We start from the raw sequence: 26890 nt of genomic DNA on the forward strand, positions 1-26890 counted from the left end.
CTGCCTCTGCCTCCCAATTGCTGGAATTACAGACATGTGTCACCATGCCCAGCAGTCCCTGGGATTTTTAAGGCTTCGTCATAGCAATAAAATAATGTGGTTGCAAGTCAGCTTTAGTCGTAATGCTGTGTTGAAGTCAAAGGTTTTGGTTTCTGGTGAGTAGTAAGTACACCAGCTATTTTCTGCCCAGGTGTGTACTTCATCCCTAGTAGTCGCTACCGGGTGAGGATGGCTGCCTTTACAAGCAAGAAGATCTAGCCATGTAACCTCTGTGAAAAATTATGAGTACCTAAAATATGAGGTATCCTCATTATTTATTCATGCAGGGAAGAAATTTTTATAGATAAGTAATATAAATTACCCCTGACTTTCAAATCATATTTTCTGCTTCTCAGAGATGAATAGATCTTATTCTCATATTGTGATTCTTAGAATAAAAAAGAAAACACTCCCATCTTGGGCCATCCATGCAAAGATTTATACATATTTGGTTAAAGATGATACACGTTCTAAACATTCCCCCAGCTTCCTACCTACATAGTAACTGCTTGGCCATCTTTCACCCTCACCCATTCTTACAGTGCTAGCAATTGAACCAAGAGCCTCGCACATGCAAAGCACGGGCTCTGCCACTGAGTACATCCCTAGCTCCATCAGTGTCTTTTGATTGGGAGTCCTGAAGATACTTATATTCCTAGCGATAAGTGTTTTTTAAAAGTTCGCCCCCGAAAACATACACACAAGCAACAGTATATTAACTGAGAAAGCTGTATTTATACACTTACACACACACACACACACACACACACACACACACATACACACACACACCATGACAACAATAAAAAAAATGGAGCCATGAATTTGAAAGGAGAGCTATAATGAAGAGCTTTGAGGAGAGGGAGAATGATGTAATTATAATCTCAGAAAAATTTAAAGATTTAAGAATGATTGCTGAGGGGTTGGGGATTTAGCTCAGTGGTAGAGCCCTTGCCTAGGAAGCGCAAGGCCCTGGGTTCGGTCCCCAGCTCCGAAAAAAAAAGAACAAAAAAAAAAAAAGAATGATTGCTGAATGAACCCCAATACCCTAAGAACTGAGAACCACAAGCTGTGGGTACTTGGGCTTCTCTTTTTGCAAGTCCAAAAACCTTGACCCTACCTGCAATCAATTTTAGAAATTGTATACATTTTTAGAGTCCAGAGCACGAAGGGAAGCCTTGGTATCCCACACAGACCTAAACCTGTGACGAGACACCGGTTCCAGTAATGGTGAGCCTACGGACTTGGTTCCTCAGACTTAGCAGCAATGGTCCAGTCTTTGAGGCTGTTTTCTGGGAAAAACATAATCCTGAAAACATTTTTTTCAAAGTTAATTTTTCTGTCTTAATTACGGTTACTGTTGCTGTGTTGAAACACCATGACCAAGAGCAGATTGGGGAAGAAAGTGTTCGTTTGACTTATACTGCCACACTGTAGTCCATCATTGAAAAAAGTCAAATGCAGACAGGGCAGGAACCTAGAGACAGGAGCTGATATAGAGACCACGGAGGAACGCTAATTACTGGCTTGCTTTCCATGGTTTGATCAGCTTGCTTTCTTATAAAACCCAGGACTCACAAATCAATCATTAATTAAGAAAATGCCCTACAGGCTTACCTGAAGTCCGACCTTAGGTAGACATTTTTTCAGTTGAGTTTCCCTCCTCTCAGATGTCTGTAGATTGTGTCAAGTTGACAGAAACTAGCCAGCACACTCTGAGAGACAAAGGCAGAGGGAAAGCCGTCTGTCTCCCTTGCCCTAGCACAGCTGAGGCAGAGGGACCTCCTGACACATATTCTATTAGGCAGTGTGGCTAATGACAGTGTTGTTGGAATCTATATGGAAAACTAACTCACACAGCTTCAAAACCTGCAGAGGAAGATAAACACAGCATTAATATTAACACCTCCTACCCACAGGAAAACTCGGGAGGCCACAACTCTGGGTACCGCTGGTACATGGAGCATGGAGTCGGAGTGAATCTTCCAGGCTTGAAGAATCATCTCAAGATAGTGAGTTATGTCCACAAGTGAACAGCCACAGTTTATCTCTTCAATGCTGCTGGCTGACTTTGACTAGGCTGCTCTGAATCACTGTCTTGGTACCCAGCTGATTCCCCAGCTGGCCTCTTAGGAGGAAAAGACTCTGAATGCCTACAAGGGCCAGCCAAGCGGAAAACAACAAACAAACAAATGTAAAAAGAGTAGTGCAGAATCTGGTTCAAACCAAGAGTGAGTAACTTACAAAGGCAGTTCTTGCTTAACTCCTGTTTCAAGTAGGAATGTGGTGCCCATTCGCCACTTGTCTATAAGAAGCTAGACATAACACGTTTTTTTAAACATAAAATCTCCTGGATTAAAAAGGTATACATAAAAAAAATTATTATTTTTTAAAAAGTGGTTAGTGTGGCTAATTTTGTTGGTGTACATTTTGCTGTGATAAAAGAAATCATAATTTGGGGGCTGGAGAGATGGCTCATTGATAAAGAGCACTGACTGCTCTTCTAAAGATACTGAGTTCAGTTCCCAGCAACTACATGGTGGCTCGCAACCATTTATAATGGGATCTTATGCCCTCTTCTGGTGTGTTTGAAAACAGCTACAGTGTACTCATATGCATAAATTTAAAAAAAATTTTTCAAGAAAAAAGTGAAACCACAAGAACCAAACAAAAACTACCTATGTTCTGTGTTCACTCCTAGCTCTCATTTCCAATTCATGTCATTTTCTCTTCTTTTCATTCTGATTCCTATTTCTCTGTGTTTTCGCTAATTTCTAGAGTCCAGGTGAGCTCGCATACTGTGAAATCTAAAAGATTATATTATATTAAAGGCATTCTGGAGATCTGGGAGGGGTCTGCCTCAGATTTTTGCCAAGTTGTCAAGATATCCTCAATTCCATTTTGTTTACACATTAAAATATGGAAATTAATCCATATACTTCCAGTCTGTCACCATCCTGTACATTCCTGGAGCCCCTGTAGCTAGGTTTCCTCCTACCTAGCCTTGTCAGGTTCCAATTCAACCCCGTGTTCTATCATACTGCATGCAGGGCGTGAGGCAAGAAGTCTGTTCTCAGTGGAGGCACTTCCTAGGCTTGTGTTGTATGTTGACACTATGCCAAATTCTTTCCATGGCTATTAACGTAATTCCAAGAGAAATAGTGAGGAAGAAAGACGACACATCCTTCAGTTTTATACAGCCAATAAATTGATGACAAGAAATTCAAACTCAAGTTTGAATACATATCCATTCAACTGCCCTATGGTCCTATGACATAGGAACTACAAGTAAAAGAGTTGTGTGTGCATGTATAAATGTGTGAGAGAGAGAGTGTGTGTGTGTGTGTGTAGATGTGTGTGTGTGTGAGTATGTGTGCATGTGTGTGGTATATGTATGCACATGTGTATGTGTGTGCATGTGTGTGTGTTTGAGCGTATGTCTCTGTGTTTGAGTGTATGTGTGTGTGTGCGTGCGTGTGTGTTAGTAAAATTGTCCTTCTATAGCTCCAGACTGCTCCTTGAAATTCTTCCTCAATTTTATTATTTGAAAGGTCACGATATTACTTTCTAATATTTGAACATCTGTATGTAGTTGCATGTGTATATCTCAAGTTGGGAATTTCATGAGCTATTTATATGCCCAAATATGTTTTAGGAGCCAGAAGAGATTTCAAATTTGCCAAATAAACATACTTCAAAACCTATGTCAATAGCTTTACCATCTTATTAAATGAAAAGTATTTTGACACACAAACAAGTGCATGAGTTATATACTCAGACATACACAGATACTACACACAGAGATAGAGGGGGTAGCAGGGGTAATGGAGTGGTGCTTACCAATGCAAACAATATTGTTTGGAGCATAGAAAACCTTAATCCATTAGGTAAAACCAGACACAAACTCTGCAAAGGACATCAAGTTCCAAAAACAAAAGGTAAGTTCTTCTCCTCTTTTTAATGAAATAACTGGGTCCTTTTGGAGCTAAAATATAAAATAATTTCCTGAAATAACACACTGACTCCAGCAGAATCAGGTCTAGAGGAATACAATCCTGATTGCTCCTTCAGTTCCTTTAATCAGGAACAGCTACAACTAGGTGTTCCTACCCCTGGACAGCATCATTAAGGAAAATGGGAAGGTAAGTTTAAGAAACACCACCAGAATGATCAAAATGTGAATGCTTCAACTCCTTCTTTAAATGAGGAAAAAGAATACCCTTGGCAGGGAAGGGAGAGGCAAAGATTAAAACAGAGACTGAAGGAACACCCATTCAGAGCCTGCCCCACATGTGGCCCATACATATACAGCCACCCAATTAGACAAGATGGATGAAGCAAAGAAGTGCAGACCGACAGGAGCCGGATGTAGATCGCTCCTGAGAGACACAGCCAGAATACAGCAAATACAGAGGCGAATGCCAGCAGCAAACCACTGAACTGAGAATAGGACCCCCGTTGAAGGAATCAGAGAAAGAACTGGAAGAGCTTGAAGGGGCTCGAGACCCCATATGTACAACAATGTCAAGCAACCAGAGCTTCCAGGGACTAAGCCACTACCTAAAGACTATACATGGACTGACCCTGGACTCTGACCTCATAGGTAGCAATGAATATTCTAGTAAGAGCACCAGTGGAAGGGGAAGCCCTGGGTCCTGCTAAGACTGAACCCCCAGTGAACTAGACTGTTGGGGGGAGGGCAGCAATGGGGGGAGGGTTGGGAGGGGAACACCCATAAGGAAGGGGAGGGGGGAGGGGGATGTTTGCCCGGAAACCGGGAAAGGGAATAACACTCGAAATGTATATAAGAAATACTCAAGTTAATAAAAAAGAAACACCACCAGATATAAAATAGTCTAATGAAAAAATACCATCTGTGTCAAAATTGAGAGAGGAAGACATAGGTATCGATCCAGATATGTTCCTTTGCCCAACCTATCACTCCCAAAGTCACAAGAAAACAATGTGATCTTACCCACATGCATGCATGCATGTACTCACACCAACCTCTGCCCCAGACTACATGCTTGTTTCACTTGTCACCCAAGAAATTTAAAAAGCTGTGTGCTGGGTGTGTTTGCACCCACCTCAGCAGTCAACAGGAAACTAAAATTGGGTTTCTGACATGTGACAAGGGACCAGTTGGTAGCATAAGCCTTAATCGGAATCCTGAGCACTGTTCTATCAGTGGAACAGCCTCCCTGTGCTTTTGTGAGAGCCACGATGGGAAAGTTCATTAGTGTCTATAAACTCTACAGAAAAACAAGAACAAGCAACCACACGTCCCTGTAAAGGTCAAACATACTGTCCTGTGGAGAATGAGTAAGGAAGGTAACCCCGGTGTGAGGAACAAATGATTCAAGTTGACCACAGAGGTTACAAGAGTCCACATGCTGCTTTTGCTTAAAATTGGTTTCGGTGTGTAAGTATTAATCCCAAACCTCTCTAGTATGTGCATATATGTGACTACAGCATCATCTATAATACATAGGTAATCAGACTTCTGCGATGTATGTTTCTGTATGCAAAAATGAGCAACCTACTTGAGAACTTCAATTTTCTTCTCCATTTTCCAAGGTTTACATTTGACAGTAGCGATCATTTGTCTGTTCTCATCTAGCAGTGCTTTTAATCGTTCTAATTCCTCTTCATCAATTTCTTCTTCTTCTTCCCTTTAAAGAAAAAACAAAATGAAGACAACGGTTAAAACTCTGCTTCCAAACTCTTTCCAAACCTAAAAGGGCGCCTGTCAGATCCACAACTCAGCTGCCCAAAGTAAGTGAGGAGTCCCACCCCCCACCCCACCCCAAGCTCTAGAATTCACATCTCAACACTTGCAATCCAGCTTGAAGATTATTATAACCTTCAACAATGCTATTTGCATTCTAATGCTCAAAATGGAACTGTTCTTTTATGTCCTCAGCCTCCGGCTGTCAGAACAAGGAAGCCGCAGAAAGGATAGTTACAGATCCATCAAGATACACACTTCTCTTCTCTGTTCCCTTTGGCAGCCATCCTCCCCAATTCTATGTTTCATTTAAGAACCTTATTTTCCAATAAGGATAATAAATTAAAGGTGAAGATGTCTTTGAAGTGTCCTTAGAAATTTTAAATTAGCCCCGTCTCAAGAGAAAAGGGGAAAAAAATTGAAACGGGGAGAATGAAATTCTGTTTCTCAAAGGAAGCCTAATCTGTTAATTACACCCAAAACTTCATTTGATAAAATTCAACTTGAAATACTTTTGGTGGAAGCAAATGCTTTGAAGCACCCTTCAAAGGAATTTTCCTTCTCCTTCTAAGCAGATGCAGCCTTCTCTTTTCTGTGATCTTACTGTTTAAAACCTAGAAGCTAAAAAAAACAAAATCTAAACAGAAGCCACATGGCTTTGTGGAGCAATGTAATACTATAGTATAGAAATCAAATTGTTGGCAATAGATTTTTTTAATTATTAGGCTAGTGTCTCAACTTTAAACACACCCTTTCATGCTTAATATTATGGTATGAGACTGCGGCTCTGTTAACAGTCATGTGTTTGCTTTCTCAAATTTCTGTTCAGACTGTGAGAATTACTAAGTGCCTTCCATCATTTCCTGTGGCTTCCTGCCTACTTCCTCTTGCTTCCTGAGCTGATGCTTCCTCCCTAGCACCACTTTACTCCAGGAGCTGAAAGGCCCTCCCATAGTTGGAAGTGATTCTTTTCTGCCAATTCTAACAGAATTCTCCCTAATAGAATTTGCTTCATCATCTCCCTTAGTGGAACCAGCTTCTGGTTTCAGTTCCCTGGGTTTCTCCTTCCTCTACACTTGACATACTCATGCTAACCCTTCCAGGATTCCAGCTCACAAAGGCTCGCTGCTTTTTGCAGCTGTTGCCATCCCATTTCACGTTCCTGCTGGCCTTCTCCAAAGGTCTAGTTAAGTATTTTACTTATAACTGCTAATAACTCTCATACATGATTCTCAGTATTCAAGTCACTGTTGAAGTCTCTCTCCTCACTAGACCCAGACTAAAAAAGACTAAATAACAAATAACTATTTGTTATTATTACTTTAAAAAACACATTTTACAGTTCACTAAACTTATTACTGGCACAATAGGAATATGGGGGAAAGCTATTTTTAAACGATTAATTATCATGTAGGGAGACATATTTGCAGGCTTGTTGTGAATCTGTAGTTTCTAATCATGCCATTATTACTCATATAAAATAAGATTCCGATTACTCATATAAAATAACACCTTTCAGTGATAGTCTGTTTGAGCAAAACAAATATGATGGCTAACCTTGTTGTCACTTGATACTTGAGAAGAGAGAACCTCAGTTGAGAAACTACCTCAATCAGACTGATCTGTAAGTATATCTGTTAGGTATTTTCTTGATCCTAGTGGACGCACAATGGCCCAGTCTACCGTGGAGGATGCTGAGCCTTGGCAGATGGACCAGGGTATAGGAAAGGTAGCTTCAGCAGCCATGGGGAGCAAACCAGTAAGCAGCTCTCCTCCACAGCTTTGGCCTTCCTTGATTTCCTTCCCTGACTTCCCTCAGTGATAGATTGTGGGATGAAATCTTAACTCCCTTTCCTCCTCAAACTGTTTTCGGTCAATGTTTTTATCATAGCAAAAGAAAACAACCTAGGACAAATATTTTTCTCAGAATAGGAAACATGGTTCAAGGAAAGTTATATAGGGGCCCAACTAGAAGGTAACGTGCATTATCATTGGGTTCTTTATTTATTCCTTACACGGAATCCTATGGTGCTATGTAAGCCTGGCATAAAATACTTCACAAAGTTTTTAACTAAATTTCTAATCGCAATTTTTTGTCACTTTTATAATTTGCCAATTAGAAGCAATATAGAGGTTGTGTTGATTAGTCTTAGAGAGTTAGATATGTTTTTAAATTTAAATGTTTTAAAATAATTGAACTTGCTTCCATGTATCCATGGATAGGAACACAAACCAAAGCAACCTTCTCTTGAAAACAAAGAAAGCTAGCACATGGGATGAATGAGTGAAATCATCAAGACTGGCATCAATTTGCTATAACAGGTCTTTCAAATTAGGAACCTAATTCTCTGACACTTCAAACCTTCACCGAGGCCACCATTCCAGAATAATTCACAAGTACATTAACTAGGATAATGTACTTCATTGCTGAGTTCCACTATGAATCCTGTGTAAGACAGTCTTAGTAAGATAAAAGAATGAACCAGTCAATGTTTGAACGGTCTCAAATGTTCAAATTTACATGCCAAGTTCCAGGGACCATCTAAGAAAGACAATTCTAATACTAAACCCTTACTCCCCATGCAACACTGGTACTCATTTTCCAGGAACATTTACTTCTCTTGGTCTCCAAACACTTTGTTTCTATTTTCTCTCCAGCACATATTCTATCTTATTTCACCATAATTTGTGTCTGAGTAGCCTCTCCCTTACTATACTATGAATTTGGAGGTCTGCATGAACGTTTACTGAAGAAACATTTATGTATTATTAAGCTTTTCTGAATAGCATTGAGTTATCATCCTGAACCCAGTAACTGAATCAAAGAATCCTAGAACACAGCAATGCTCCACAAGGTGACAATGACATGGAAAGATGTGTGTTCTACCCTAAATGACCTAAGGCTTGAATGTTTCTAAGCACTTTGTTGTTAATTGTTCATAACTCCAAGAGGATCCTGATGTACTTCAGAGTGTACTCAAGCAACTAAAATATCACTCTCATCAGCATTACATGGAAACTGCTTATCTAGAAACCACTTAAAGAAAGAATTCTCATATATATATGCCAGAATATATATGGCATATGTTCTATCTTCTGAAATTCAGAAGTACTCTGTGCAGGAAAGACTTTCTATCTTAAGCTTACCAACAGTTGTGAGGCAAAGAAACATAACACACTGAATTTTTTTTCACTACTATGAACATTTTGCTTACTTGTTTATAAGTGAGTCAGGAAAAGCCTGTGATATCACTAGAATTACTCTACAGTGTCTAACAAGGCAATATGTCTTAGCCATGAACAAAGATAGCATTACAACCTTATAGGAAGTCGTTATAAAATGGGGGGGGGGGGGTGCGGCAAGGGAAACTCCCTGAGGCTTTGCTAGAACATCTGAAAACAAAGATTCTGAATGAGTTCACTTAAATCAATCTGTCCTTGATTGTCTAATCGTGTTTTTCTCAAAATACATTTCAAGATTAATATTCCTTTTTAACAAAAGATTCTCATCTACAAAGAAAACAATAGAAGGTAGACCCTAAAATGTAAGTCAGGATTAACCATGATAAATAAATACCTTTATTGTGCATATAGAGCACTAGAGCTGGAGGAACATAATTTGAAAACTGTAGTGACTAGAGTTGGCTATACAGAGGATTTGGGAGATGGGGAGTGACATAAAGGTGCTTTGAGTTCTCAGAATGGAAGCAAGATGAACTCAGGGGAGATACTCTCATAGAAGATCCAGTGGATGAGCACAGGGCTGTTTTCCAGAACCTGAGCGAAGTTCTCAGGCAGAAAAATTCCAGCCCAACTTGTCTTCTTAGAGAGATTTTCCCCTCGGGCATAACGGAGGAGGAAGACCAAATTCGATTGTGGAATTTATGACACATGTGTGTGCATTGGTAATGTCTTCTTGAGGAAACACCTCCAAGAAAGAAAAATTTTTGCTAACAGGACATATTCCTGTATAAGGGTGGCACTAACTGTCATGATATTGAAATTGGATTGCATCTTGATTTTTATTTTAAAAAACTCCTTGCTAAAAAGAGAATGCAAATAAAAGTATCAGAGTAAGGCAAATGATATCATGGTATTTAAAAGGAAAAGATAAAGTTCAGGGAGGAAAAAGAAATAACAGTGGAAGGAAAATTCAAAACTGAAGCTAAAACATTAAGAACCAATCTGGTTTCTTATATTCTAGAAGGAAGTAGCTTTGCCTCTCTACCTGACAAATTCCCATATGGTTTCACTTAATAATGATTATTTCTGGAAACATAACAGAGGCATCAAATACTGAAAGGTATCTTTGGGGGAGGACATGGTAGAGGAATATTATACCCCAGTGCTTTGTGGTAATCCACAAAGCCTTGCAACCTTCAGAAGTATGGAACAGGCTGCCTTGTTGCTTGACACCTTTCCAAGAGGGTCTAGGTTTTCCACGATTAGCTATGTGCAGGCACATTTTCCCTCCCTGCCATCTGCAAATTTCTAGTAATCCAAGAAAATAATCTTTTAAAAATAGCATTTAAGCACATTACTTTCTACAGTGTCAGAAGTAAAATTTTGGAGCTAAAAAATGCTGAATATTTTTAATATAAATATGAGTGGTGAGTGGTGGCTCACACGTTTAATCTTAGAATGTCTGAGGCCAGCCCGGTTTACCAGTCAGTTCCAGGCCAGCCAAGACTTGCACAGTAAGTCCCTGTCTTCAAAACAAGAAGAACAATGTGTGTGTGTGTGTGAATATGTATGTGTATGTGTGTGTGAGTGTGTGTATGTGTATGAGTGTGTGTATGTGTAAGAGTGTGTGTAGGTGTATGAGTGTGTGTGTATGAGTGTGTATGAGAGTGTGCATGTGTGTGTGCGTGTGTGAATGTGTGTGTATGTGTGTGTGAGTGTGTGTGTTTGTGTATGAGTGTGTGTATGTGTATGAGTGTGTGTGTATGAGTGTGTGTATGAGAGTGTGCATGTGTGTGTGCGTGTGTGAATGTGTGTATATGTGTATGTGAGTATGTGTGTTTGTGTATGAGTGTGTGTGTGTGTGTGTGTGTGTGTGTGTGTGTGTGTGTCCCCAGTATTCTATAACAGAGGTCAGCACACTTTGGTTCCATAAAGTGCTGAGCTGGTAACATTTTAGGCTTTGGCTAGTACATGGAACTCAGTCTTGTGCTCATTTGCTTTATTAATAATCTTATACAATTATAAAAAGTATTCATAGCTCTTACATTCAATTTAGCCCTAGTTTACCAAATACCTCTCTATAAGAGAAAGTGACCTGAGCTCATTCATCTGTAGTCTTCTATGTGTCTTAGGTTACACGGTATACAAATGATATTAGCATTTTCAAATATTTAAAGTAACCATATCATAACAACCTGTAACAATTTGAGATTTTTTTACTGAGGGATTTCTCATAGTCCATTCTTAGTGTGTATTCACCGTTTAAAAAACTATATTTTAGCATTTAAATATATTTAAGTGGGGGGCTGGAGGGGTGGTTGGCTCAGTGGTTAAGAGCACTGACTGCTCTCTTCCAGAGGTCCTGAGTTCAATTCCCAGCAACCACATGGTGGTTCACAACCATCTGTAATGGGATCTCATTCCCAATTCTGGGGTATCTGAAGACAGCTACTTACTTCCATAAAATAAAATAAATACATTAATTAAAAAACAAAGCAACTATATATGTGTGTGTGTGTGTGTGTGTGTGTGTGTGTGTGTGTGTAGAGTAAAATGGCACAATCAGATTAAGCCTGTCTTAGTAAATGTAGTTTTAATGTCTGATTTTAAGCACAGTGAGAGTCCCCACCTACAGCAATCCCTTCTTTCTTGTGCCTTTACATAACAATACTCTAAGTTATACTGGAGGAATAACTTACGCTCCTCTCCTCAGCCTCCTCCGCCTTTCTTTTTCTCTCGCCTTTCTTGTTTCTTCATCCTCTGGCTCTGGTTCTGGATCATCCTCATTGATGACGTCTCTGGTCCGTTTCCTCTTTGGTCTCAAGCTCTCTCTTCTAGGTAGTTTGTCTTCCTCTTCCTCTTCGCCTGAGCACAGCAGTTGATGTATCAGAAAGTGCTAGTTTTCTCTCACTAACAAACTTCTCGCTTTTTAGTAACAGTGTCATGAACTGATGATAGCAGCCATATCAGTTCCCCACAGTATAAAAGGAAACACTATTTTACACACACACACACACACACACACACACACACACACACACACAGTTCAAATATGTAAAATGGAGTCTCTGCCTTAATATTAATCTTTACAGTTTTAGTCTTTATTAAGATAAATCAATGATTTCAACATATTCTGTTTGATTTCTAAAACCACTAAAATCAGGTTCAAGTTTGGAGGTAACCAATTAACAGGTGGTGGGAGAATTAATTACAAAGCACTGTGTATTCGTTTATTACTATGTTGCCTAGAACAGAGACCAGGGTTCACAAGGAAATGTCTACAAACCAAAATAGTTTTAGAGAAATTGACAAAATCCTTTATACTCTTCCTAGGTCAAATTATCCACCCTTCTTATTTTTTTTACTATTTTATTATTCATTTTAGGAGTTAGCTTCATTTAGTCAGGCTGGCACAAACTAGTAGGTTCGATCCATTATCCTGCTTCCGTCTCCCCCCATTATCCTGCTCCAGTCTCCCAAGTACCTGGGACTAGAGGTAACACACCTAACTCAATTTCATTGTTGACACCAAATAATTCTTTTTTTATTTTTCTAAAACTTTATTTTTATATCCTTTCAAAAAAATACATGGTTCATAAATTTACTTGATTGATAAGAAATTCCAAGACTTTAAAGAAAGAAGACTTAGTGCAAGTCTATGAAACGCTTCGAAATTGAAATGGAGGAACATTTCTTAACTCATTACATGAGCCCCACACTACTGTTATAGCCAAAGACTAGAGGGGGGAGAGAATAGCTTTCTCTCTAAAATACTGAATAAACCAAAAAACTCTTTGGCCAACTCAACAGTATATTGAAAAGGCTTGACTAGAACCATCAGGGAGCAAAAAGAAAAGAAGTGGAAAATGCTTTCAATCGAACAAACGGGAACTATCAGTTTGCAATTGGTATAATCTTTCATGTGGAAAGCCTCAAGACTCTGCTAACATGTCAGAATAAATAAGTGAATTTAGTAAAGAATCACAGAATTTATATTTATATTGATACATAAAATTCAGTTATATGTTTTACACTAAGAATGATCTAAATAAAGAAAATAATAAGGCAACTGTATTTAGAAGAGTCTGAAAAGGAGCGAAGTACCTTTGAGTAAGTTTTACTGAGGAAGTTCAAAACTTTTTATACACTAGAAAAATCTTTTTAAAAAGATTTTTAAAAAGTTAAAGGTGACCCAAGAAGTAGAAAGACCTATCACATTCATGTCTTGAAATAGTATTATAAAAATATCTATAGTAGCGTGATGTTCCATGAAAACCCAATTACAGTCCCAATATCAATTTTTTCATTAAGAAATAAACTCAAAACATTCATATAAAATCATAAAAGTCCCCAAAATAGAAAAAGCATTAATGATTAAAAAGAACACAATTGGGAATCCTGCAAACTATAATACCAACTTGCCAGGGAAGACGCATCCAGTGGCACAATAAGGCTATGACTCCTACGGTGGATATAACCAACAATTTCCTGATTGGATCTGAGATGCATTCCATAGGAGGGATTTTATGCCTTGCACTGTATACCTGATCAAAATCTCATGACTGGCAGGTCTCCAGTCCTTTAGAGATGTGGACCTACTACTGCTATTTTGCTAAACAGATATATTGTCAAACTGCTATGTAAATAAATGTGTTTGTACTCATGGACTAATAATGCTATAACCTTGACCAAATAAGATTTTTTGTTTGATTGATTGATTAATTTATACAGTAGGTAGTAGGCAGTGCAGAAAGTCCTGAGAATAAATGACTTTTGAATGCTCAGCCTTAAACAAACAAGACATCTATATTAGCCCCCTTTAGGATTATGGAACACTGCAGATGAGAGGCACAAAAAGAACGTAAGAGTCAGTGCATGGGAAGAAATGCTGTGAAAAGCTTATTCTCAGACATGACATGACTATTGTACCTATAAACTCATAGCAGCAGTGGCTACCTGCATATTCCACATACATGAGGGAGAGGAGAGGGCTCCTAAGGCCCTCCCCATCACTAAGGAACTATAGACAGTTTCCTGTTAAAGAAGGATACTCAGTATATTTTAGTGATGTAGCAGCTAGTAATCTGCCCTGATCAAGTAAGTAACCTCTAACCAACACACATCCAGAGGACTCCAATTATATGTAGCAGATTACAAACAAAAAATGACATCAAAATAGGAGGTAGGTGTTTATTGGAAGAGGAAGGAGGATAACCAAAGATAATGGGGAGAATATGACCAAAAGACATGACATATATATGAAATTTTAAAAGAATAAATAAAAACCTAAAAAGAATAGGAAATATGTGTCATCCTATCTAATGTCAAAATATAAGTATTAAGTAATAAAACCAAAATGTTCACACACACACACACACACACACACACACACACACACACTAATCCATGTAGCCCAATAAAAGGGAACGAAGAACCCCAAATAAAACACTAATAGACACAGTCAAGTGATGCTCAAAAACATTCCAAATTACATAAAATAAGGTCACTAACAAATGTCATAAAAAAAACTAGATAGCTCTATGAAAAAGAGACTTAAACCCTAGTTGATAATATATACAAATTTCAATTTAAAATGTATTAGATGTAGTGATGTAAGACACAAAATTTTAGAATTCCAAAAATATATCCTGGAAAGTTTTTATAATATCGATTTTAGTAATGCTTTCTTGGACATAACATCAAAAGTAGAAGCCATAAAAGAAAAAATCGTAAGTAGGACAGCTAGGAGCCAAGAGAGGAAGGTACCCTTAAGGGCAAAGCCCTACATTAATACTACTTCAATATCTCCTTTTCCTATGCTTTCAGCTAAAAACATTTGGGAGAAAAGCACTTTAGTGTACTAAAACATTCTGTCTGCCATCCGTAGAATGGCTGCTAAATGTGGCTGGAAATATTTTTGTCCACCATTGTAATGTTTTAAATATATGCCCATGACCTATACCTAATCCCACCCGAGAGTATGTTGACTCTTTTTTCCTTCTTGACTTGTAACCTTAACCTGAACACGCTCCAGAATGCACACCATAAACCAAAGGTGTTCAGGAGGTTCCACCTCTGAAGAGCTGTCTCGCATGAATAAGTTTAGGCTCAGTGCATTAGAGCCTCAGATTTTCTTCACTCAGACAAGGCATTGCTTTGTGATAACTCTAATGCTATTGTCCAAGCTGCAGGCAGTAAACCTGTCTCTATCCCTCTATCTCTGGGTCTTGTTTATCTGCTTTGCACTCACCAAGAAAAGAACCATTGAGCTTAGCCATAGGACTTCATCAAAATCAGCTTTTACGTAGCAATGGAAACAGTTCACTAAAAGATAACCTACAGAATAAAATACATACTTGCAAACCATGTATCTGATAAAGGACTAATATATACGTAAGGAACTCATGAATAAACAATAAAATAAAAGCAAAAGTAATGGTCAACGCTTCAAAATGAGTAAAGGTCTTTAGTAGAGATTTCTCTAAAGAAGACTTTCAAAATGACCAACAGACATACGGAGGTGTGTGCTGAACATCTTTAATCATTAGAGAAATAAAAACCAAATCTACCCTGAGATATTGGTTCACTCATTAGGACAAGTGTTATCAAAAATATAGCAAGTGATGGCAAGGATATGGAGAAATTAGAACCCACACACAGTGCTCGTGGGAAGGTAAAATTATGATGACACAATGAAAACCATGGCATTCTTCAAAATAATAAATAGAAGCAGTGCCAACTGCAGGCCTTTATCCAAAAGAACTAAACTGAGCTCCTGAAGCGATGTTATTATTCCATAGTCACTGAAGCACTATCCACTACAGCCTCGAGATCGTGCTGTCCACAGAAACAGAAAATGTATCATGTTCAAATAATGGGATCTTCAGACTCTAAAATGCAAGGAATATTGCTGTACCTTACGTGTGTGAACACTGGAGGTGCTGCATACAGTGGCATAAACCACACAGGGAAAGGAAATGCTGCATGACTGCACTTAGATAAAAGCCTAAATTACTCAGGCTCAGAAGTAAATAATAGAATTATGACTGCCAGAGGCTAGGACGAGCCAGAAATGGCCTGTTTTTATAAACAGACATAAAATTACAAATGCTGAAAAAATGGGTCCTTGGGATCCACTGAACAATGTAATGTTAGCATAGTCTGCTGTTCACATTTTTGCATTTTGTATGCACAGCCTCAATCAACCATGGGTTAAAAGTACTTAGAAAAAAAGCTGTCTTTATTGAATATGTCTGTTTTTTTTTTCTTCACCGTCATCCCCCTAATACTATTTCCAGAGTGTTTACACCATCCTAGACACGATAAACATAGAGATAATTTAAAATATAGCACAGCTGTCCACAGGTAACAAATAACCACAACATTTTGTAAAAGGCACTTGAGCATCTATAGACTCAGAGTTTCTTTGGAATCCTGAAACTAATCCTTATACATACAGCAGTACCATGTTGTACATGTTATGAGAACCTTAACAGTATAAATCTCTTGTTATATGTTTTTGCAACAGCAAAAACAAGTAAATAAAGATAAGTATAAATGCAGTTAGTTACCAGCTTGACCTAGTTAACCTCTGTAGAATAACCAATCTGCCTCATAAACATAAATTCAGGGATCATTGACTATCCATTAAAGAGCCCCATTCGGAGCCCTAAACAAGCATCAGTGTGTGTAAGAATTCTGCTGCTCCACAGTGTTGTTTCAGTCTAAGTGGAACTAAGTTCTAAAGCAGCTCTTAAATATGCAGATTCTGTGAAGGTAGCACATAGAAGGACTTGGCGTCTCCAAGTTCCTCGGGCCTCAATTCCTCGTAGGTCAACGTAGAAGAACTCAGAGCATCAGAATTCTTCTGTCAGTCTGGGTCCATAAAACCCTGCCTGTGGTTTTATATATACCATAACGCTGGATGGGAAATAGGGGAAGTTCTAAATAAATTTGCTTGAAATATTCATGAAAAATCTATTCTACTAAATCTGCATGGTTTTACCATGAGTAACATATATATTATTCCAATCACCTGCTTTCGTAATTTGTCTAGTTGCGAAAGATCTAAACTGTAAGCAGCGAGTGTTTAAGGTTGTTTATTGAGTGACATGTTTTAAACAGTCTTGATTCTCATTTAAGCAATAACACCAAGACATAGTGAGGCTGTTTTCATTTGGGCAGGATGGGGGTGGAGCTCTTAGTAATGCACCATTGGTGATCTGCTTACCGTGGGTGGGTATTAAATTGTCAGCCTGGTGTCCTTTAAATGAACTTTTCTTTAGATGCTATTTCATTTTTGGTTTAAAAAATTCAATACATTTGCTCATATAATGGTCTTTTTAATATCCCTGCTCATGAGTGGCTGGGGTGCCTGGAAAGAGCTGAGCCTAGCCAAAGTGAAAACAATAGAGCACTTCATGTAGACTGTCTAGGGACTGTATACAGGGCAGACAAACCCTTTTGTTGTAGTTGAACCATCTGGTCAACCCAAACATCCTAGTATACGGTTCACCTTGGACATGTACAAACAGGTGAGGGAGAGAGAGAGAGAGAGAGAGAGAGAGAGAGAGAGAGAAGCCTAGAATCCACTATCTAGTCAACTCTAGCCTTTAACTCAGAGATTCAGCTGCGTCTGCTCACCAAGCCTTGAACAAAACAGATGATTTTATAGTTCATTGCAAGTCAATCCATTTTGTCATCAGACAAGGATTCCCCAAAAGAAAATAGAACAGAAATGGAAAAGAAAATGCTAAACATAACTCTTTATTTTATAACGGACAACTTAAAAGTCATATATGTGTGCACATACACGTGTCTGTAGACATGGTATATTCTGGTTATATAGGTACTCATTGAATAAAGATTCTCTTCAGTGATCAATGTGAGAAGAAAAACATGTCCACCCACTCCTGTGATTTTATGTAGTAGTTCAAGGGACAAGATGGCAGGGACATTCCCTCCCACCCACAGGAACCACCCTTGCTTACTTGAGCTTGCATCTGTATCATCTTCTTTCCCCTCCACTTGGATTTGCACTGTTGAGGAAAGGAGACATGAGCAGCAATTACTTGAATATAACATCCTGTACCTCAATCATTCTCATCATAAGGTTTTTTGTGCTGGTAAAAATACATTTTTTTCTAGAGATGGAGAAATGGCTCTGAAGTGAAGGGTACTTTTTGTTCTTACAGAGGGCCCAAGATTGAATTCCCAGAACCCTCATGGTGCTGTAATTTCGGTTCCAGGGGATCTGATATTCTCTTCTGGCCTCCAAACACACCAGACACACAAGAAGTATACATACGTACATACATACATACAGACACACACATACGCACGCACATACACACACACACACACACACACACACACACACACACACACACACAAAACCTTCATACACACAAAGTAAAAAATAAATCTTTTTTTAAGCTTTTTTTCTATTTCCATTTTTGGAAACTACTATTTTATCTGATTGTATGATAAATATAAAAAATCCAAATATTACAGAATATTTGACTTTTAAAAACAGTATAAAATTCAAGTATTTAAAATCAATGATGTAGGAAGTTAGTACTTGGTAACCCAATAACCTCCATGCCATGTTCCCCAGATTGCTGCTGTTTACTATTTGGTGCTTCCTCAGACTCTCTCTGGGACAAACCTGACACACAATTACAGAACTAAAAACACACCCAGAATGACAGCACTCAGGAGAATGAGGCCGGAAGATCAGGAGTTCAAGGCCAGCCTGGGCTAAGTAGTAGATCCTACCTGAGAAGCCCAGAACAAACCAAAGCATCAAAGTCTACACGCGTAGGCCACTTGTAGGTGTAACAGCTTCCTCTTTCTACACATAACTACAACAGAATTTACTATTCTAAAATGGAGAATAATTCATTCTAACCTATTTTGCCAAATATCAAAACGACAAATCATCCTGTATAAACATGATCAAAGTTGGATCTTTCCAATTTTACTTACATGTATGTGCCTTATATCAGTGCAGCTAAATGTCTCTGCATGTGATCCTCCATGATCCGTGATTTTAACAATCAAAGATTTCTGTTTATTCCATACCCAAACTCATGCAGCATAAAAATGCTGCTTTGTTTTTCTAAGAGAATACAGTGGTCTTAATAACAGTTTTGAGAAGTGCAATAATATGGGGAAAGTGTAGGATTTGGTGAAATCTTCCTAATATTAACCCCTAATGTTAAATCCACAACTGCAGACATCGCTACTTGCCAGAGGTTGAGCTCTACAAATTGTCTTACAGAATATAAGAGCTAGAGGCTGGAGAGTGGCTCAGTGCATCAGGCCCTTGCTGCTGACCTAAAAAAATTGGAGTTTAGACCCTAGAACATCTATAAAAGCCAGGCACATGTGGCAGTCTTCTGCAATCCCAGCACTCTGGAGGCCAAGACTGAGGGTCACAAGCCTTGGGCAGATTGCCTATCTGACTAGCTAGACTAATAGGAATCCCATAGCTCAGACTTCAGTGAGAAACTCTGCCTCAATAAATACAGTGTGACATAGTGGAGGAAGACGCCCTATATCAACTCCAGGCCTGTCCATGCATGTGTCCATGTGTGCACTCACATACGGGGACATGTATACACAGGCCTACCACCTATAAACACTCAAGCAAAATTTAAAAACATCAGAAACCCTAAGTCTAGCGATTTGTTATAATTTAAGGTGGAATAACATAAATCTAAAACTGCCATGATGACAAAAAGTGGTAATACAAGTGGGCGAAGCAGCTTCTCGTTGCGGTTTTGATTTTCTGTGTCAAAGTTAAGTCTTTAATCACAGTATCCAGGAGGCATAGACAGGTCAGTCTCTGGGTCTGAATCCAGCCCCATCTAAATAGCAAACACCAGGCCAGCTAAGACTGCCTATGGAGACTGAAAAACAGAAGGTCCTTTTTCAGATGACAGTCATATCAAAAAGGCAACACACACCCAGAGATGTAAATTTCACCCACAAAGCAGATTATTGTGAAAGCACTTTCTGCTTTTAAATATTATCTCCATAAAAAGTTTAAGAGAGGCAAAGACGTTATTTATCAACATCAGCCTTGGGCTGTGGAAATAAATGTTCTTTTGTTCAGGGTGGAACACTTGCCTTCTGTTGTTAGCTGGAACTCAGTCTGCACAGTGTAGAATTTTTATGTCACTACAGAAACTTTGTAATAATGAAGGCAGACACACGTGAGCAGACTACATAATAGGCCATGTTCCTAATTCACAATTAACAACACCCCCAAGCTTCTTCAGATAAACAGTTTCCTAGGAAGACATTTTGATGCTGTGTGACTGTTCTTGGAGCAGGTGCTTGCCAGTGTGTAGAATATGAAACCACCAGAGGACAAAAGCCACTGTCGACCTACAGCTCATTCTCCAATTGTCTCAGTTTAGATTACTATGGCTGTGATGAAACACCATGACCAAAAGTAACTTGGAGAGGAAAGGGTTTATATGATTTATGCTTCCACATAACACACTGCTTTTCAGCCTACGAGTTGCAACCCTCAAAGACCATCAGAAAGCACAGTTATTACATTATCATTCATAACAGTAGCAAAATTACAGTAGCAGTAAAAATAATCTTATGGTTGGGAGTCACCACAACTGTATTAAAGGGCCACATCATGAGGAAGGTTGAGAACCAATGATATAACAGTTTATCATCAAAACTAGTGAGCACAAGAACTGAAGCAGGGTAGAAACCTGGAGGCAGGAGCTGACTCAGAGTCCCTGGAGGGGTGCTGCTTAATGGCTTGCTCTCCATGGCTTGATAGGCCTGCTTTCTTATAAAACAGCAGTTCTAAATCTGTGGGTTGCAACTCCTTTGGGGGTGGCATTTCACATATTCTGCATACCAGACATTTATATTACAATTCATAATAGTAGCAAAATTATATTTATAAAGTAGCAGTGAAATAATTTTATGGTTGAGAGTTGTCACTACAAGATGAGAAACTGTATTGAAGGGTTGTAACATTAGGAATGTTGAGAACTATTGTTATAGAAACCAGATTCACCAGCCCAGGTACGGCACCACCCACAATGGGCTGAGTCATCCCCCACCTATCCCTAATTAAGAAATGCCCTACAACCGGATCTTATGAAGGCATTTTCAGAATTGAGGGTTTCTCCTTTCAGGTAACTCTTTAGCTTGTGTCAAGTTGACATAAAACTAGCCAGCACACCAACTTATCCAAAGCAATTATTTTTTAAAATGAATAATATATTGTGCTGATTTATAATGATCAACTTGTTGGAATGTGATGTGATGGTTTAAAACAATCAAGATAGGAAAACTATGAAGTGAACAAAAATATAATACAAAGTTTAGGAAAGGCCACATGTTAAACAAAAATATCATCAGGAGAAATAGGGTTTTTCTCTAATAACAGGTCAGGGTAGGGCACAGTTGGAGTCCAGGATTATCTTTCTTAGTAGAGAAATGATAATTCTAACTGTCTATCAGATTAAACCCAACTATCCCTATGGTGTCAAGTAAGAACTAAAAAAGAGCTGTGATTCTTTTTTTTTTTAATTTTCTTTTTTCTTTTTTTTTAATTTACAAACATATTTTTATTTATTATTTTTTTACTCTTTTTTAAATTTATTTAATACTTAATAATAATTCTTTGGTTTCTGGGCAAACATTCCCCTCCCCCCTCCCCTTCCATATGGGTGTTCCCCTCCCAACCCTCCCCCCATTGCCGCCCTCCCCCCAACAGTCTAGTTCACTGAGGGTTCAGTCTTAGCAGGACCCAGGAAGAGCTGTGATTCTTAACGCTACAAATCTTGCAGATACAGCTGTCCCCCTCCCAAATGGGCTGGTCTCTGTGTGTGTTCACCTCTCATTCTCATAGAATACTGCTGGCTTGCCCTAGCATTCTTTTTTCTTGACAAGGCCATTTTTATAGTCACTGAGGTAATTCCTGATTTATTCCCAAACCCTCAGCTAAGGTATCATCAGCATCAAAAACTAAATTAAGATTTAAGACTATCAAAATTCCTAGCTCAAGCTTCAATTTTTATTGGTTATTTTTATTTATTTACATTTTAAATGTTATTCCCCTTCCCTGTTTCCCCTCTGCAAACTCCCATCCCATCCCCCATTCTCCCTGCTTCTGTGAGGGTGCTCTCCCACCCACCCACTCCTGCCTCACCGCCCTAACATTCCCCTACTCTGGGACATTGAACCTCCAAAAGACCAAGGGCCTCCCCTCCCATTGATGCCAGACAAGGCCATCCTCTGCTACATATGCAGCTGGAGCCATGGGTTCCTCCATGTGTACTCTTAGGTTTATTCCCTGGGAGTTGGGGGTGGGGTGGTGGTTCTGGTTGGTTGTTTTTGTTGTTCTTCCTACGGAGTTGCAAACCCGTTCAGCTCCTTCAGTCCTTCCTCTAGGAAATCCTCCTTTGGGGTCCTTGTGCTCAGTCCTGTAGCTGCCTTCAAGCATCCGAATCTGATTGGTCAGGCTCTGGCAGAGCCTCTCTGAACAACTATACCAGGCTCCTGTCTGTTGTTGTAAAAATATAAAAATAAAAATATATTGTTGGTCTTTTACCCCGCTAGGTCCGCACCACAGTGCCCAGATATCTGCTAGATATCTTGGCGGAAACACTGCCCAGCCACACACTTTCCTACACTCAAACCCTCACATAAAAGAACACACAACACAATAATCTTAGATCTAATTGGTAAGATATAATTGCCCACTTAAACATACAATGCCTGGTACTATCCATCCCTTGAGAACATTAATAACAACCTGTAAATACACAGAGCAGAATCTTAACATCACCTGCCATGGCTTCTCCCCTCTCTCTGTCCTCTCTCCCTTAGTCTCCTCCTCTTCCTTCAAACTTCTCTCCCACCCATCCTTCCTTCTCCTCCAATGACAGGCCTCCTTCTATCCTGTACCTGCCCTCACCAGTACTTTACAAATTCAATGGAGAGGTGGTTCTGGTGAAGTCACCTGAGTTCTGAGTCCTTGACTAGGCAGCTGTCCTTGGGGCAGTGGAATTAGCATCAAAATACAGTAACTTCAGGGCAAACCACAACACCTGCCAGCAAGCATTTCTTGGCACCAGTAATAGTGACTGGCTTTGGTGTCTGAAAATTGGAATAGATCAATAGGTGGGGCAGTCTCTGGATGGCCTTTGCTTCAATCTCTACTCCACTCTTTGTCCCTGCATTTTCTTTAAACAGGAGTAATTCTGGGTTAATATTTTTGAGATGGGTGGGTGGTCCCATCCCTCAACTGGGACCGTGACTAACCACTAGATATGATCTCTACAAGTTTTATTTCCCCTTCATTGGGTATTTCGGCTAATGTCATCCCTGTTGGGTCCTGGGAACCTCTTGCTTCCCTGGCATATGGGACTTTCTAATGGCTACCCCTAGTTACTCATCCTCCACTGTTATACACCTCTGATCAATTTCTTGACCCTCTGTACTTCAGGAAATTGAACAGAGGTATGTAGCAAGCTTCATATTAATGGAATTGCATATGGTCTTTGGAATAACCATCAACGCTGCTCTGTATTGTTGGACACAATGTTAATCAAGTTAAGAAGTCTCAGGTCACACCCTATGTAAGGGATTGTTCTTCCTTTCTCACACAATCTTTAGGAAAGGACTGACTGCAGCCATCTTTTTTTCTTAGCAATCTCCCATAGCTTATTCCCAATCCTATGACCCATTCATTTATTGGCTGCTTTTTGAAAACTCTATTCATCTTCTACTTGTAAAATAACCCTTCTCTCTAGAGTAATGAGAAGACAGTGAAAGGAGAGAAGACAGCAAGATCTGTCCAAATGTTGGAGGCAGTAAGGGAACTACGTCAGTGTGCCTATTTAAAAGAAGAATATGCAGTAGGAACAGATGAACTCCTAGGCAACCCAGATCCTCATTTCATGCAAATAAAATCAGTAATTAAAAGAACCATAAAAGGAAACAACAGAAAATGTCATATTTCAGAAGGCCTGGAGTTATTCAGAAAAGTGGATGTTGTCTGGGGCTTTCTTATTTGGTCTGCAGTTCTTCTCCAAGCCCTTATTGTATTTCAGGGTGATAGTAACCAAGTGGGCAGAAAAACTCAATATTGCTCATTCCTCTGACCAAATTCAGCTCAGAAAAGTAATGTTGCTGCATCAGATTATTCTTTTGGAATAAAATTTTTGAAAAAAAATTTTTTTAATTAGTGGATGTATATCCACAAAGATATACAGAAAAAAATGCTTGGGGTAGGAATGTATTAAGTCTTAAAGAAAACACCCTTGATTTAAGGAGTGTTTTTATCTGATACAAGGATTAAAAAATGCCTTTGTGGTGATTTTCTTTTAGACTGAGTTTATAAGTGAGATACCTGTAATATATTCAGGCATGGTATGAAATAGGTGGATGGGTATTTGAACCTGAAGTTCAAAAGAAAGATTAGGCTAAAAATATGAACTTGAAATTATTAGCACAGAAATCTTGAAAGCTTTAAGACCAGATAAGAACATTAAGGTAAAAACAAACAGAAGTGAAAGGAAAAACAAAAGAACGCTGAGGACTAAATGGCCTTTAATGAGATAAGGTGCTTTTCTTACCAGAATTCATTTTAATGCAGTCCCTACCAACCACTGTGAGACTTTGTTGGATCCAAAGACCTTTTTGAGTAAGATAAGATACACCCCCCCCCCTTTTTTTTTTCACCTTTCTCCTACTTTAGAAGGCTATCCCGAACTTAAGTATTGATTTCTGGTACTTTTCTTCTTCTCTATCACATGGCTTCTTGTCCTCCATGTGTCTAACCTCAGTTATATTTTATGTTTTCTTCCTTCATTTTGTTCTTCTGGGCAACTGCTGAGATTGACAGCTTACCTGCCCTGGGGTTTTCCTTTGAAATTATAAAACTGTTCTCAAGCTTCCTTCTATGTCCATTCTTAAATTTCTTTATTTATGAGACTAAGAACCCCAAGAAAGGGTCTTGATTTCACCAGTATCAATTGGCATCTCTGACGGGGCCTCCCAGAATCTTTAGTGAAAAAAAGATATTCTAGAAAGCAAGTCATATGCATCAAAGAAATATGTCACAACTGCTAGTTAACCACAATTTGAACTAGAAATTGACCAGTTGTTTGGCCAATATGGAGGCCAATCAATCAATATGGTGGCCAAAGAACCAGGAGATGGTATAGACCAAAGACTGAATTTGTATGGCAATAAAAGACAATAGTCAAAAGGCAGGTGTCTTTAATCCTAGGCTTCCTAAAGAGAGAAGAGAGAGAAAAATCCAATCACTGAGAATTTGGAAGACCAACTAGCCTGGGCTATGAAGTACAATAGAAAAGACCTCCTATCTAATCAAGGTGAGAGGTGGGAAGCTACACCTGAAAACTTGTTCTCTGACTTCCACACGTTTGTGCACACACAACTAAAACACAAACAGCAACTGACCTTGCAGTGTAGAAATAGCTCGTTTTTCTTCTTAGAATATTCTTCTATGCAGATGAGAAAGGATTTGTCAGGTATCATACAGAACAAAAGAAGGACTCAAGATTCCCCTGAGCTTGAGTTACAGGCCTTTGTGAGCCATCCAATGTGGGTGTTGAGAACAGAACCCATTTGGGGTCCTCTGCAAGAAATATTCTTAACTGCTGAGTCACTCTTCCAGTCCCCTGCACATATACTTCGTCGGAATAGTCGGAATAGTTTGGATCCATGTTGCTTGGATTCAGGGATGTGAAAGACACAGATCAAGGAAGCCAAAGGTATTTATATGAAATGAACTAGTATAATAACAATACACCTCCAATCTAAAGCCACATATTTTATCATGTGTATTTTTGTAAATTATTTAGGTTAACAAACAGATCACTTTCATCTATTTTCACTACCAATACTTTGGTTCAATGAGAATTTAAAAGTCAGTGACAAGATGGTGTATTACAGAGTAAAATAATGAACGACAATTAAAAAAATCCTGAATCCCTCCACTTAAGGGAAAGGATCAGAAAAGTAGTAGAAGGTAGCCATTTCTTAAATCTCTCTAAACTTGTAAAATCCTCATGAATAGATAACTTAGGAAATTTAAGCTTCTGAAAACTCCAGATCTGTAGCCATCCAGGGGCCTCTTAAATCATAAACTGGGTTTCACAAGAGGCAAAATTAACATGAGGCAGAGACTGATACAGAGAACACAGTTGATGCTTCTCTCTCTCTCTCTCTCTCTCTCTCTCTCTCTCTCTCTCTCTCTCTGTGTGTGTGTGTGTGTGTGTTTGTGTGTGTGTGTTATGTACGTGTGTGTGCATGCTCGTGCACACATGTGTATGCTTGCCCTAAGAACAATTGTTTCTCTTAAAAATTAGACAGAAAAAGCAATCCAAATTTCAAAACGAATGAATAAATTTAGCTCTAGAGAAGAATTTCTAGACAGTGAACCTTGTGTATTCCAGTCAAAGACACCAAACCATAACCAAGTGTAATCTCTTCACAGAGAAAGGCCCAACTGTCAGTTTCTGTTGATTTATTCTAACTCTATCTATGGGTATGAAACAGAGAAAAGCCACCATTGTCAACAAAACTGGGTGACAATGATGTACAGAGCATCTATTTCCTTTGATTTGTGCTGTTTTTAGGTAAGAAATGGTTTTTGTGACATTCACTGAAGCAGTCCTACTTCTTCCAGGTATGGATTTCCCAGGTTAAAAAAAAAACCGAGATCTTTACAGTTGTGTTTTATAAAAAAGAAGCCAAGGATATGTTTGGTAGAGCCAGGCATGGGTCGGTGGGAGGGAATGCCTCTGTGGGCGCATGCTGAGGCATCCCTTCCCCCTGAGGTACCAGCCATACAACTGACCAATATAGTATAGAATAGAGTTTATTTACGACATGAGAAGGGCAGCTGAGAAGAAAGGGAAGAGA

General features: G+C 38.9%; 1 protein-coding gene across 3 annotated transcripts in view; it reads right to left on the reverse strand.

The window, feature by feature from the left end:
- Nucleotides 1–26890, reverse strand: part of Tmc1 (transmembrane channel-like 1) — a 183652-nt gene that overhangs the window by 118153 nt on the left and 38609 nt on the right. For all 3 annotated transcript variants that reach the window (XM_087574986.1, NM_001441500.1, NM_001441501.1), the window contains 3 exon segments: nucleotides 17941–17988; nucleotides 11650–11815; nucleotides 5583–5711 (listed from right to left, as the gene is read on the reverse strand). In XM_087574986.1, the coding sequence (XP_087431112.1) occupies nucleotides 5583–5711; nucleotides 11650–11815; nucleotides 17941–17988 (343 nt within the window).

This window comes from Rattus norvegicus, chromosome 1 (assembly GCF_021556685.1).
Source record: "Rattus norvegicus strain SHRSP/BbbUtx chromosome 1, alternate assembly SHRSP_T2T, whole genome shotgun sequence".
In the NCBI taxonomy this organism is placed as follows: Eukaryota; Metazoa; Chordata; class Mammalia; order Rodentia; family Muridae; genus Rattus; species Rattus norvegicus.